The sequence below is a fragment of the Platichthys flesus genome, chromosome 9, assembly GCF_949316205.1.
Source record: "Platichthys flesus chromosome 9, fPlaFle2.1, whole genome shotgun sequence".
Taxonomy (NCBI): domain Eukaryota; kingdom Metazoa; phylum Chordata; class Actinopteri; order Pleuronectiformes; family Pleuronectidae; genus Platichthys; species Platichthys flesus.
The window spans coordinates 18,065,123-18,077,889 of record NC_084953.1 but is presented as its reverse complement, the minus strand read 5'-3'; the positions used below and the strand labels follow the sequence as shown (position 1 = coordinate 18,077,889).

The 12,767-nt window shown below is 40.8% G+C and overlaps 1 protein-coding gene across 4 annotated transcripts in view; it reads right to left on the bottom strand.

Annotated features, from left to right (window-relative positions):
- Positions 1–1,622: 1,622 nt before the first annotated feature.
- Positions 1,623–12,767, bottom strand: part of sbno2b (strawberry notch homolog 2b) — a 57,860-nt gene continuing 46,715 nt past the window's right edge. For all 4 annotated transcript variants that reach the window (XM_062395014.1, XM_062395015.1, XM_062395016.1 and 1 more), the window contains 11 exons: positions 11,887–11,999; positions 9,980–10,051; positions 9,708–9,816; positions 9,547–9,618; positions 9,300–9,443; positions 8,845–8,939; positions 7,616–7,708; positions 7,361–7,492; positions 6,879–6,955; positions 6,397–6,587; positions 1,623–5,659 (listed from right to left, as the gene is read on the bottom strand). In XM_062395014.1, the coding sequence (XP_062250998.1) occupies positions 4,227–5,659; positions 6,397–6,587; positions 6,879–6,955; positions 7,361–7,492; positions 7,616–7,708; positions 8,845–8,939; positions 9,300–9,443; positions 9,547–9,618; positions 9,708–9,816; positions 9,980–10,051; positions 11,887–11,999 (2,531 nt within the window). In that variant the 3' untranslated portion in view covers positions 1,623–4,226. The remainder of the gene's footprint in view (positions 5,660–6,396; positions 6,588–6,878; positions 6,956–7,360; positions 7,493–7,615; positions 7,709–8,844; positions 8,940–9,299; positions 9,444–9,546; positions 9,619–9,707; positions 9,817–9,979; positions 10,052–11,886; positions 12,000–12,767) is intronic.

Below are 12,767 nucleotides of genomic sequence, written 5' to 3'. Positions count from 1 at the left end.
GGGGTGTTGGTGCCAAGAGGAGTCCAACACAATGAGCCCTGAGCTGCTACTCTTACATTTTCACAACAGGAAATAAATTAATTGATAGTAGGCAGCCAGATCCTGACAGATAAATAATAATGAACTGTATTTGACGACAGTTAACTTCCTTGAATTATACAGTCTGTTTATAGGTTTATTGCCATAAAGGGGAATATGGCATATGAAACAGAAATGTTTAGTCAGCAGTGTAATCTCTTTTGTTTGATTCATGATTTTACATAACTTGCTGTAAATGTGTACACATTGATTTCAGAGATATGGGGCCCCATGCCATCATGCGTGAACATTTTCAGAACACTAACACTAACTGTCCTTGACACAGCTCCAACATTTGAACTGCTGTATAGATTTTTAAAGTTGTATTGGAACCTGTAGGACTGCTCAGCAATTCATCCATAATTGTGAGATTATCATCAGTATAAAGTTGATTACAGTCACTTGCAGAAACAACTTTTTTATTTATTTTAGTGTAAATATTAAGTTTTCATAGTTAGTTATTGAGACCAGAGTAGTAGGCCCTTTTTTTTAAATCAGTAATGGACTATTATACTCAAGTCTTTTATTTCTTTATTTCATCCAGGGAGGTTATTCATCTTTTTTTCCCCACTTGTGTCAACATTCTGAAATATGATTTATTTATTTCTACATTTTCACAGATTTCCTGGAAACAGTTCAGGGGTCTTGATTAAAAAATCTGACACATTTAGGGGATCATGCAATCTAACAAGTGCTATTCTAATTCAACTCAGTTGCAATGTAGCAACAATAAAATACTCCAAAGTTGAAGTGTTAATTCAGCAGAATTAATAACTATTTACACTGCTGTGTTTATTCCTCTATTGTGCGTACGTAAGCAAGCATAACAATTTCTATATTGTTGTAGCACTCTCATGGGAGCTGGTTGGTGGGACAACCTTTGAACAAACGAGACTTGGCTTGAGCAATCTTCAAGTTTTTATTTGTTTACAAAGTTAAGATTGCAATTTCATATAGTCCTTCCTTTAATGAGTAGAAAACCTTTTTAAAGAATTAGTCGAAAGGCACAAATTTTACAATATATACATTTGGATCTAAATTATAAATATATAGAAAACAAAAGCACAACCCAGAATAAAAGTGCTGAACACAGTTTCTTTTTTGTACAGAAAAAATAGGCTTTGTTTAAAAATACATACAATCAGTAGCATGTTTTTTGTTTCATTTTTTTGTTAGCAATAAATTATTTGAGAGTAATAACATTTATATAATATGCAAATGGTGGAGAAACGGGAGAAATGGTTACACTATATGCAGAGAAATCCATCGAAGATAAGAAACACAACAAGCTTGCAACGCTCAATCATAACCAACAAGATAACAGTAACTTGATTATGCCATTCTTAGTGCAAAAATTATACCTACATGATAAAAGGCCTAACTACACTAATAGTTACAAAAAAAGCTTTTTCTTCCTAAAGATGCTTCGTATCCCTCAAATGCATAAAGCTGTATTTGTGTGACTGTAACACCCAGAGTCGAAGGCAAATCTTTTGCAGACTGATGTCTTGGAATGTGCCTGATGAGGAATATGGAAAGCAAAATTAACAAGGGTACGAGGAAAACGTGTTACTTCAAGAATTTGCAAAAAAAAAAATTAACATTAGCATGTATATGTGATACTGTGAGCGAGTGAGTCACTCTGAACCTAAACGGCTGTTGAACTGAGGGAGAGAGAAAAGGCGGCGACTGATCAATTGCACGTTTCAGTATAACCTGGGTGCACATAGACTCAAAACTCTGTGAGCTTCAACAGGAATTAAACGTCCGATGACTGCAAAAGGTAACGAGAAAAAAACATCCACAGAAAAATCATGTTCCTTTAAAAAAGAAACAGCATTTGATCTTTGCCCTAAGAAGGCATAAACACGTAAAATCACTGACATCTTCACAAGGACAAACTACAAACCCATCACATTAAGTCTAAAACATAAATACAGCAAGAGTCACAGCACAAAGTTAAGAAAAAACAGCACGTGTATTGGTTAGTCTGACCACTTGTTATCAGGGGGAAATGATATATGTATACTAACGCCCCGCTGTTAAACCTCTTATAGGTTTTTCTTCCTGAGATTGATAAAAGGTCTGATATCTTAGAGCCAGTAACTTTAGGGGTGTCTTGTGGAATACTTTGGTATCTCTCTGTGAACTGAAGGCCTGACAGAAGGACAGAAGAAGATGGAGAAACAATTATACTTGAGGAAACAACAGAAAAAAGCAAAGTGAAATGAGTAGAAATAAATCCAGACACTGTACAGCAGTACAGAACAGTGCAATCTTATTTGGTGGCAGGTTATAATAGAATTTGTTTTATAGCAATCTTGACAACAACAAACGTCCCTGACCAAACATTTTTTTTAACTATTCTAATAAGCAGAATAACATATCTAAAATCTAAATTTCCCTTAAATATAAATAACAATAACTTTTATAATAACGATGACTAAAACATCAAGAACGCATTGCGCTCATCCCCGTGAAAACTCTCTGTACAAAGGTTGACTCTGATTAACTGAAAGACTTTGAAGCACAACAGAAAAAAGAAGATTCATACCATGCGCACGTAGCTATAAAGCTTTGCCTGTTGAGCTTTAACAGTAATGAGGCTTTTCTGTTCCATCTCAAATGTAGAATATGGTTTTATTGCTTTTTGATCATCACTTGAACGTATCCCAACATCTTGTCATTAACAGTGCATCGATTTCACTCGTGGATGGCCAGATCTGACAGGTTTTTGAATACCTAATCTTAAAGACAGTGAACATTACAAGTCTACACATGTCAAATGTAGTTTTTTAGAGCAGTAATGCCTGGAATTGAAACAAGTTTCCATTGTTATTGGTTTTATGTTGAGCTTTTCCTGAACCCAGTGTAACTTGTTGCTACTGTCAAAGTGTTAAAAAACAACAGGGTTTTGCTTTTTAACCTGGAGAGAATTTAAACTCTGTGTCATCTTCTGTAATTCGAGACTGAAACTATGTAAATTTGTCACCATGTATGAAAAATGACACATGAAACAACCCAACAAAAACACTTGAGACCTTCCTGAGAAATTCAAAGCCAAATCAAATCAGGAGTCATATCGCTAAATGTTAATGTTTCTTTATCAATGCTGCTTGACTTGTTTGTGCCATACTGAGCTCCCAGCACATTGTCACAGCTCCACAGACCATCAAACAAGCACATACAGGCGTGATGGAGGCTTCTTCCTGAAAGCCGCCACCAGCGTAGTGTAACACAAACGATGAACGACTGACTGAAGGGGGGCTAATAGTTAAATAGAAAGACACCATATTAAATAAAAATCAAAACCAATGCTCAAAAATACAAATCTATACATTAGGCTACATGGATTTTTAGACTGCATTTATAGATTTCTCCAAAGGCACTGTTTGCAACAGCAGACTGCTCTTCCTCTCCCTTTTTCCTCACTCTAGTGTTCATACAAGCAGGGAGAGAAACAAGAGGGAGCTCGTAGAGGAGAGAATGAAAACTGAGGCATTTCATGGCTAATCAGCTAACAGATTTGATGTGTTTCTGTTTTTTGTCTCCTCATCTTCCAGTTCAACACTGTCTTTTGTTTTCACTTAAACCAAGCCTTGCATACAGCCTTGATTTAGCCAAGACAAATGGCCGAGAAGCGAAGTAACAGTAAAGCAAAGTTGAAAAGATGTGGTGTTAACTGGGGAAAGGCATTTCGAGCTTCCAGCAACTTCGCTGATCATACCTCGTACAAAAGAATCAGCAGCGGGAGGTTTTATGTTTAAAATTTCCACACCTCGATGAATGAGCTTTTGTTTGGACAGCTCGTATGCTCAATAAAATACAGTTATCACACGGTTTGTTTTTGTTTCACTTTTCTTTTAACAGCTGCCTTTCCCTGTGGAGGACACACTTTGGTGTAGAAATCTGGTATTGATCGAGCCCGCCATCACCTCGACAGCCTCAAGCAGGTGAATGCTACAGGTGGGTAGAGAGAGGGGTGAGCAGAGCGCAGGACAGGCAGTGACGTGACTATAGGCCCTGAGGGGAGAGGGAATAGGTCCGAGGGTGCGATCGTAGACAGCAGCAAACAAGACGCAATCTGCTTTCAAACATAAAAATACTTTAAGAAAAACACAGTCCGAGCTGTTGACATAACTAAGCTCTCAGTCTTGTGGCAGGTACTGGATGACAGACTTGCGGTCTGAACTGGCCTGTAGCATGCTGTTCAGCGCCTCGCGGACGTCGAGAGTGGCAGAACTGCAGTGGCCGTTGGGTAAGGACAGAGTGTCCGACTGGGTGAGGAGGAAGGATGGAGAGAAGCAGGGGGAAGGGCTGGGAAACAGAGAAGAAGAGGAGGACGGGTTGGAGAAGAGAGAAGCGGGGGATGATGTTGGGATGAGGGTGGACGCAGGGGGGAGACCAACGGGCACGTGAGAGACCATGTTGTTTGAACCAGAGGAGGCGGCGGACGTGGAGGAAGAGCAGGAGGAAGCAGAGGATGAAGGGCTGACTTTCTGCTGGGGCATCTGGGGAGAGAGGGGCACGTCAAATAAATCTAACAGGTTCTGATGGTGGTTATTGGCCAGCAGGCTGTGATTCTGCTGCTGCGTCGTCTGCAGATGCTGTGGTTGTTGCTGCTGCTGCTGTGTCGCCTGTAGATGTTGTTGCTGTTGTTGTTGCTGCTGCTGCTGCTGCTGTGTCACCTGTAGATGTTGTTGTTGCTGTTGTTGTTGTTGTTGTTGCTGCTGCTGCTGCTGCTGCTGCTGTGTCACCTGCAGATGTTGCTGTTGCTGCTGCTGGTGCTGTTGTTGTTGTAGCAAAAGAGGCTGCTGTATTTGTGCAGCATGCTGGGCATTCAACGCACTCTGGGAAATCAGAGACTCCAGGTTATAGTCGAATGCTGCTGCGTGTCCGGCCAGAGCTTCAAGAGCCAGCCCGCCCTCCGTGGTGTCTGGGGAGAGCGACGGGGAGCTGACTGTTAGGTCCAAGATCTCATTCAGGGGATTCTTGGAAGACAAGCTTTGAGACAGCGGGGCCTGATTGAGTGGAAGAGACGGGTTCTTCAACTGTGGAAAAGAGGATAGGAAAGACTGGGGGTAAAACTGAGAGAAATTTGAGCTGAGGCTAACAGCGTTGGGCAGAGGTGCCTGGTTGTTGTTGGTTGTGGTGGGTTTGTTTGGCCAGCTGTTATGGGTCCGTTGTTGCTGCTGCTGCTGCGTTTGGCTGGGATTTCGCTTTAAGGACAACAAGTTCTGGGAGGGGGGCTGTAAGGTGGACTGGCTCTGGCCTGGCATTCTCTGCATCTGAGAGAAGCTTGCAGTTTTTGCCCTCAATAGAGGGTTTTGGTTCAGTTTCAGTTTGAGGAGCTGATTCTGGGTGAGAGGCTGAGGGAGGGACTGGTTAAGCATGGGCTTCTGGTTGAACAGATTCGCCAGGAGGTGCTTGTTATCCTGCTCCATTTTGCGCATGCGCTCCTCGGTCAGCCGCTGCTCCGCGGCCTGCTGCTCCTTCTCCTTTCGCCTCCTTTTCACCTCCTCGTCCATTAGCAATAGCTCCTCCCGCACACGGGCCACGCAGTTCTCTGGGATCTTGATACCTTTGATAGAAGAAAACAGGTCAGGTCAGTTAGTTGTGAGGAAAATACTCTCCATATATATATATATATATATATTAGATGTTCTATAAGTCTGTTGTGGCGAGCACCATCTTCTTTGCTGTGGTGTCCTGGGGTGCGGGCATCAAGGCTAAGGATGCCAACAGACTGAGAAAACTCATCAGGAAGGCAGAGTCTGTGGTTGGCTCTTAGCTTGTCACCCTGGAGGAGGTGGTGATGGACAGGATGCTGGCAAAACTGCTGGCAATCATGGACAATCCCTCTCACCCCCTCCACAAAACACTGGACAAGCTAAGGAGCAGCTTCAGCCACAGACTGAAGCTGCAGACTTCGGGGATGAATAAAGTAATCTATCTATCTATCTATATAGTATTATTAATGTTAAAATCATTTGCACATGTATTAACTGTAGCAAACAGAGTTGTGTTGATGATTGTTTTTTCCCCTAAATGATACATATCTAGTACTTTTTTTTATGGTGTAAGGTGTCCTTACACTTTCTTATTTTCATGGAGGTTGCTGAATACTAAATTTCAACAGCTTCTTTATTTTTGGGCTGATAGCTTCTCAAGCTGGTTAGTATAAATGTAGAAAACAACTCATCTGGAAATCTTGGTTGGATTTAAATTGTATACATTCAGGCGTCAAATCTGATTGATATTTAGAAAGAGAGTACAACTAGTCACCATGTTGTCACTTCAGCAGGGTGATGTACTTACCGACTTGCTTGTTGTGCTGCTTAGTTCTAAGACGGACAATCTGCAAGATGCTGGAGCTGGTGATGTCAGACACCACATCGGACACACGCTTCCACACACGCAGCAGAGCACCACACAACATGTGGTACTGACGCAGGCGCATGCCCTGCAGACACTCTTGGCCTTCCTCAATTTTCTTACACTTCCCATTCCTATGGAAAGTAAGAGAAGAAAAAACCTGTCATACATACACTAAAAGAACCTATATATTTCTTATCCAAACGTTTATGTATGCCAGGTTGAGGAACTGACTCTGTACTAGCATCAGCTGGCAAAGAAGGCACACGTGTTACTTGCAAGTTATTATTTCATGAGTTCTCAGGTGATCTGCAAATCCCCGGGAAGGGCATCTGACCTTAAGCACCCTGACTGAATCCTAATAAGTACCAAGCTAGCATTTGGTGAGCCATTAATCCAAAGGGACAGTGTGGATTCCTGCTTACCAGTTGGCATGGCTACACTTCTTGAAGGAGAAGGTGAACTGGTTCTCCCAAATGTCTCTAGCTTCCTCCGGAGTCACCTGCAGAAAGAGGCGCATGCAGAATTAAACAAAGATTTATTTCACAACATTTATTTCTTTATCATCTAACCGAAAGTTATACTATGGTGTCCCTCATATAATCTGTTTTTGATGAAGGGAGGAAGGGAAACAGGAACAGCTTTAAGGAGAAACATGAATGAAAAGGATCTTCTACTTCCCCGCTGTCAAATTGATATGCCTTGAGCATTGCCTGTTCCAGTGCTCCTGCATTGCCACAGGGTGGCAGCAGACTCCGTATTCTAAATAATCCAAATGGACTGTAAATCAAATAACTTCAGGAGAGGTCAACTAAAATGTTCAGCCTCAGTTTGATATCAAACCTTTCCCGCAAGGAGGCATTTCACTGACGTTGGCTGGTTTATCAAAAGAAAATTGGGTCATTACCTTCCGGTAACGCTGGTGTAGGTTGTCCAGGCTCTCGGGGTGGCTCTGCTTGCCGATATTAGGCTTGAAGACAATGAAGTTCTTGCCTCTTCCTTGCTCAGCCAGAAGCACACATGGGTTGTTTCCTCGCAGCTGTGGAGAGGCGGGATAGACATTTAATTTTTTTTGGAAGAAAATCCAGATTCAGCGAGCATCCACTGTGACATCACACTGGTATTCTGTGACGTATGGATTCCATCAATAAGAGGGACTCACCTTCTGGGACAGGTAGAATCCCTCATCGGGGCTGTTGAGCTTCTGGGATCTGTTGTAGGCCTCATCCCAGGTCAAACCTCTGTCCACACTGATCTGCAGGGGCAAAAAAAAAGACTAAAGCATTAGCTAAGCTGCCAAACAACCATAAACCGCTTTCCTACGTGAGACAGACTCTTGCATAAAAGTTGAATGTATTATTCTAAACATATAGAATATATATTCTAAACATATAGTTATACAGTTTAGCAGTTTAGCAAGTTGGGAACAGGCATGTTCCCAACTTGCTAAACTGGTCCTGGCTGTGCAGCATTCTGCTCTGCTGCAAACTTTGAAATGTCAAATGCAGGTTAGGCTGCAGCCGACAGCTAAAAGCAGGATATATGGGTAATCATCCTGTTCCCACCTTCAACTATTGTCTACATAGGTTCCTCAGCCCAGGGCTAATCCTGTATGATCACAGTTGAACTACAAGCAAAGTCTTATCAAACCTTATTTAGCTGTAGATGTTTCTACTCTAGTTACATGTGAGAGTGATCAGATTGCATTGTTATATCTAGCCATGCAAAACCTGAGTCATTAAAATCTTAATAAATAGTCACTGATATAAGTCATGTACGTAGTTTCTTTGAACTTAGCTTTGCTGCCATTTAACGTTGATAATTAACTATTTACTGATCTATCTGGAGGCTATGAGCTCTGCTGGACAGCTCTGAAGATTTGAAGAACATAGATTAGAATTTTCTAGACATGTCTATTTTTTCTTGAAAGACTAGTCCTGGCCTGCAGTATGTCTGTGATGATCAGACCACCTGCTGGCCCTGCCCAGGCTGATATCTGGATCAGTGGTTGCCAAACTAGGGGTCAGGACCCCCTGGGGGATTGTGAGTCACAGATGGAGTATCCAAGATGATTTAAAGAAATCGAATATAGTTTTAAAACAAGTCAAAATAGTGTATTTGAACCATAAATGTTTCAAACCACAGAAACAAACATTGCAACATGCGCTTTAAGGCGATTTTTTTATGAATTGGATCAAATCAATAGCATTTTGCCTAACAGAGGTCGCAAGTCATTACCGCGGTTGCTTTGGGGGTCATGGGCTAAAGGTTTGGTTTGGGTACCTCCGATTGAGATAGACAGCAGTGGACAGGATAACCCTGGTAAGACCATTGTCTCACAACATAATGGAGACAAGTTATACACCTGAGACATGGTTATGCGACGCCTACCTTATAGAGAACAACCTGTCCATCCTGAGGGTTTCCAACTGTCAGGAAAGATTCCTGCTTTTCCTCATAGATCTCGTCATTACCCGGGGCTAAGTCTGTCAGAGACACAACAGCACATGTTAACCAAAAATACTTACCCACATAAAACAATTAAAGGTTTTAAAAATCAATCCTCAAGTGCAATTAAAGTCCAGTCTGAACATTCTGCATGTTGACAGACATAACTGATGAGAGGAACAGTAACTGCTGTGTGTGCTCTACAAATAATACAAATATAATTAACTCATACCTTAGTTGTTGTCTAGTATGAGTAACAAGGTATGTCATTGCAATTTAGAGTGATAGCAGATTCCATTAATTTGTTTTCTTTTTGTTTTTTTTAATCTCATTAGGATTACTGATTCTTTATTTAAATTTACCCTAATATGTTGTATTTCTGAGTAACTCTTTCCTACCTAGGATTCCCATGTCGTATTTGCCCTCCTTCTTGTCCTTCTCGATTAGATAATCAAAGTTATCAGTGAAGTACTGGAAGAGATAGTTCTGCTTGTGGACCTCCAGACCCAGGATACGATTGAGGAACTTGGTGATGCTGCAGTCTGAAATAAAAACACAACACAAAACAGTTATTACAACAAATTGTCGGTTGGAAGATGAGGCCACAACGTGGCTGAGTAGTATTTTTGTCTTTGAGTACTCTACCTTTCTCTGTATTGATCCCAAAGCGCGGCTCCTTACAAAAGATTCCTACATCCATCATTCCGAGTTTCATGTCTGAAATACAGAAAAACATAGTTGTTTCACCCATAAATCACAGTTTGACTTAGATTTAGTAGTTTCTTTGTTAACATATGCTGACATACCTCTGAAGAAGATGGCCTCACCCCCTGGGTAACCTTTGGGAGGGGGTACTTTGTTCTCTATGTGGCCTAGGATTGCTTTGGTGATCTTATCCAAAGCCTTGGTACCGTACTGCAGGGGAAAAGGAAACACAATAGTTCGGTCAAAGTCTTTCAGAAATTAACAGTTTCAATGAGAGATCCTGTGCAATGCTGAAGGAGAGATAGATCTAAATAGTTTAGATGAAAAATAATCACTTTGAAGGTAAGGTTAGGAAATTCTTAAATTTGCTCACCTTGTTTTCAAAATTGTACTTGCTCAGGTCTCTGGATTCAGTGGCTCTTCTGTCTCCGTGTGTTAAAGCCCCCTGCAAAGTGGATTATTATTATTATTAGTGGAAGTAAAAGTAACTACAGAGCATGATAACATTAACACAGAAAATAAGGCGATGAGAGCCAGTGTTAGCTGATAAGCTCCCATAATACAACCTGACCTCAATGCTCAGATTAGGCATGAGAGGGAATAAATTTAACAGCTAACAACTCACAAACAGACGGATATATGGTTACTATACAATTCCTATAAAACTACAATAAAAGTTTCATGAAAATGATTAGCTCTGTTCGTTTCCATCAGAGTTACTTGTGCTGATTGCATGATTGTAATGTGGACATTATGATGTTGCATTACCTTTTTAAAATTTGGGGAAATCTTTTAAAACTGCACCACATGGTGTGAGGATTGTATTGGAGTGCACTCTCCACTGTCAGCACTTAAACAAACACTTTCACTTAAAACTTCAATGTCAAGCTTTATTTATAATCAGTCTAACTGCAGATATACGTTTTTGACATATATTTCTAATAATCCTGATATAACTCTGTGGTTTATTAGTGATTTATTTGGAATTACAAAAAATCTGTGACTAAACCTTCGACAGTCATTTGTTAAATGCAGATACATTTGCTCTGCATCAAACCGCGGCATGGGAAAGTTATCACACACACACAAGCGCACAAACACTAGTGTGACTGCCCCGCCTGGTTTGTGGCAGGATATCAGAGGAAGCCAATGAGGTTGAGGTGTGAGTTGGAAACTTTTTCTTTAACTGACTCCTGACATGACTTTGTGCCTAAATAGGATCTAAAGCAACACTTTGTAAATTGACAGACGAAGGTGGATTTTACATCGTAGTGACATAAATTTCATCTTTCCTTGTAATTAACTGCTAAGTATATAGTAAGATCTGAGGCTGCTTTATGAGGGTTTTCAGTGATTACCAGATCTTAACTGAGCTACGAGAGAGCTTAACAAGAAATGGTACACAAAGCAGTCAGCAGCAGACCAGTCTTGTAGCCAGCTGTTGTCTCTACCCACACAGAAAAATGCTTTGAGATTCCATAACAAAGAGATGTCTAAGCCAAATAGGACTTCACTGCTGATCTGGAGTTAGCCTGTTACAAAGGTATTCAGCCGTCTAGCTGAAGGGACTCTGCGTGTGTGCGTGTGTGGGTGTGTGTTGGAGTATTTGTGGTATATTGGGTTCAGGCCGGCAATTGGACGAGATGTGACCTTTTCGTGATGCAGATTTACCGAACGGGGCTGGCAGACACAGAAACGACTTCCTGGAACTGCCATCCCCTCGAACCCTCCTCGCCCTCTTCCCAAAAAGAACTGTCATGCTGTGTCACCATGGAAATAAATGACTGCTTGTGCTGCGATGCATTGATAATTGTGGAAAATAACCATAGACTTATAAATTATCCAGACAAGCTCATTGGCCCTTTTTTTTCTGCTTATTCATGTTTCCATTATGGAGCAGAATCAGGGGAAAGACCCAAAAATCTCTTGAGGTTTGTGGAGAAAAATGGATGTATCCTCAAGCGCAGCGACAATAACAAAAGATTCAATAGAGAGCATTTAGAGTAGGGAATACCCCACAAAACAGAAAGGACAGAGGCTGAGGAAAGGGCAAGGATGCAAGTGAAATAGTCGATGGCTACAATCAATAAACATAAAATACAGATCTTTGCTAACAATGGAACTATTCTTCTCACACCTCAATCAACAAGATGAAAACGATCATTTTCAAATGCGTCAGATTTGTACCATTAAAGGGATAAAATAAAGGAATAATGTTGGAGAAAAAATATTATATATGCAACATGCAAACAAATATATTCATAAGGCAATTTTATTTACCAGGCTCTCTAGTCTCTTTGCCACAATGGAGGCAAAGCGTCTCTCCCCCGCCAACTCTGAGATGAGGAAGACGTACTCTGGGGCAGTCACCTGATTGGACCGATGGGTGCGACCTGAGGAGAAAAGGAGAAAATGATGATGAGATAAAAAAATCAATCATCTAAAAACAGATAAATAATCTGAAACAGATCTGTGACATCGAATAACAAGAAATCTGTGGCTGTATCCAAGAAGCTTCCTTGAACAAAGAGCTGCCTCCATGAAATGCTGGTAATTTTTTTTGAATCCCGAAGTTGTTTTCTACGAATTTCCCCGGTTCACAGTTAAAACTAGGTCCTGGTAGAAATGAGTTATTCAACAGCATCAGAGGAACTCCTGAGGAGAAATACTGTCCGAATGACTGGAACAAAAGATGACTGGTTTAGTAAACCTGGGGGCAATGTTCATAAAGCTTCATCATACAACAAGTTGTTCAAAGTGTTGAAAAGACTTGATCCAGGTAAAGATAAAAGTTATTCATAAAGCATCCTGGCCTGTAAGGGTCTCTTCAGCTGAAGACTGTTTGGTGGAGGAGTTTTAAGACAAAGAGTTTGTTAAGCAGAGGATTGGGTTATCAAGTTATTCAAGATAACCTTTAGTTAAAGTTGCATGTGCGACCTAAATGGTCAAACTCTGGAGTCCTGAATAATATCAAATAGATTAAAAGTATGGCTGTACATATTCTGCCATATCCTGAAACAAAGACAAAAGTCTGTCTCTAGGACTATTCATTTCACCATTTGTTCAATCACATTTTTCCAACCTCGCTACAGTCAACCACACTTCCTCCCTTACTTTAAAATATCAGTTTCTTCCTTGCTCAGAGTTCTTCTGAGAAGTTT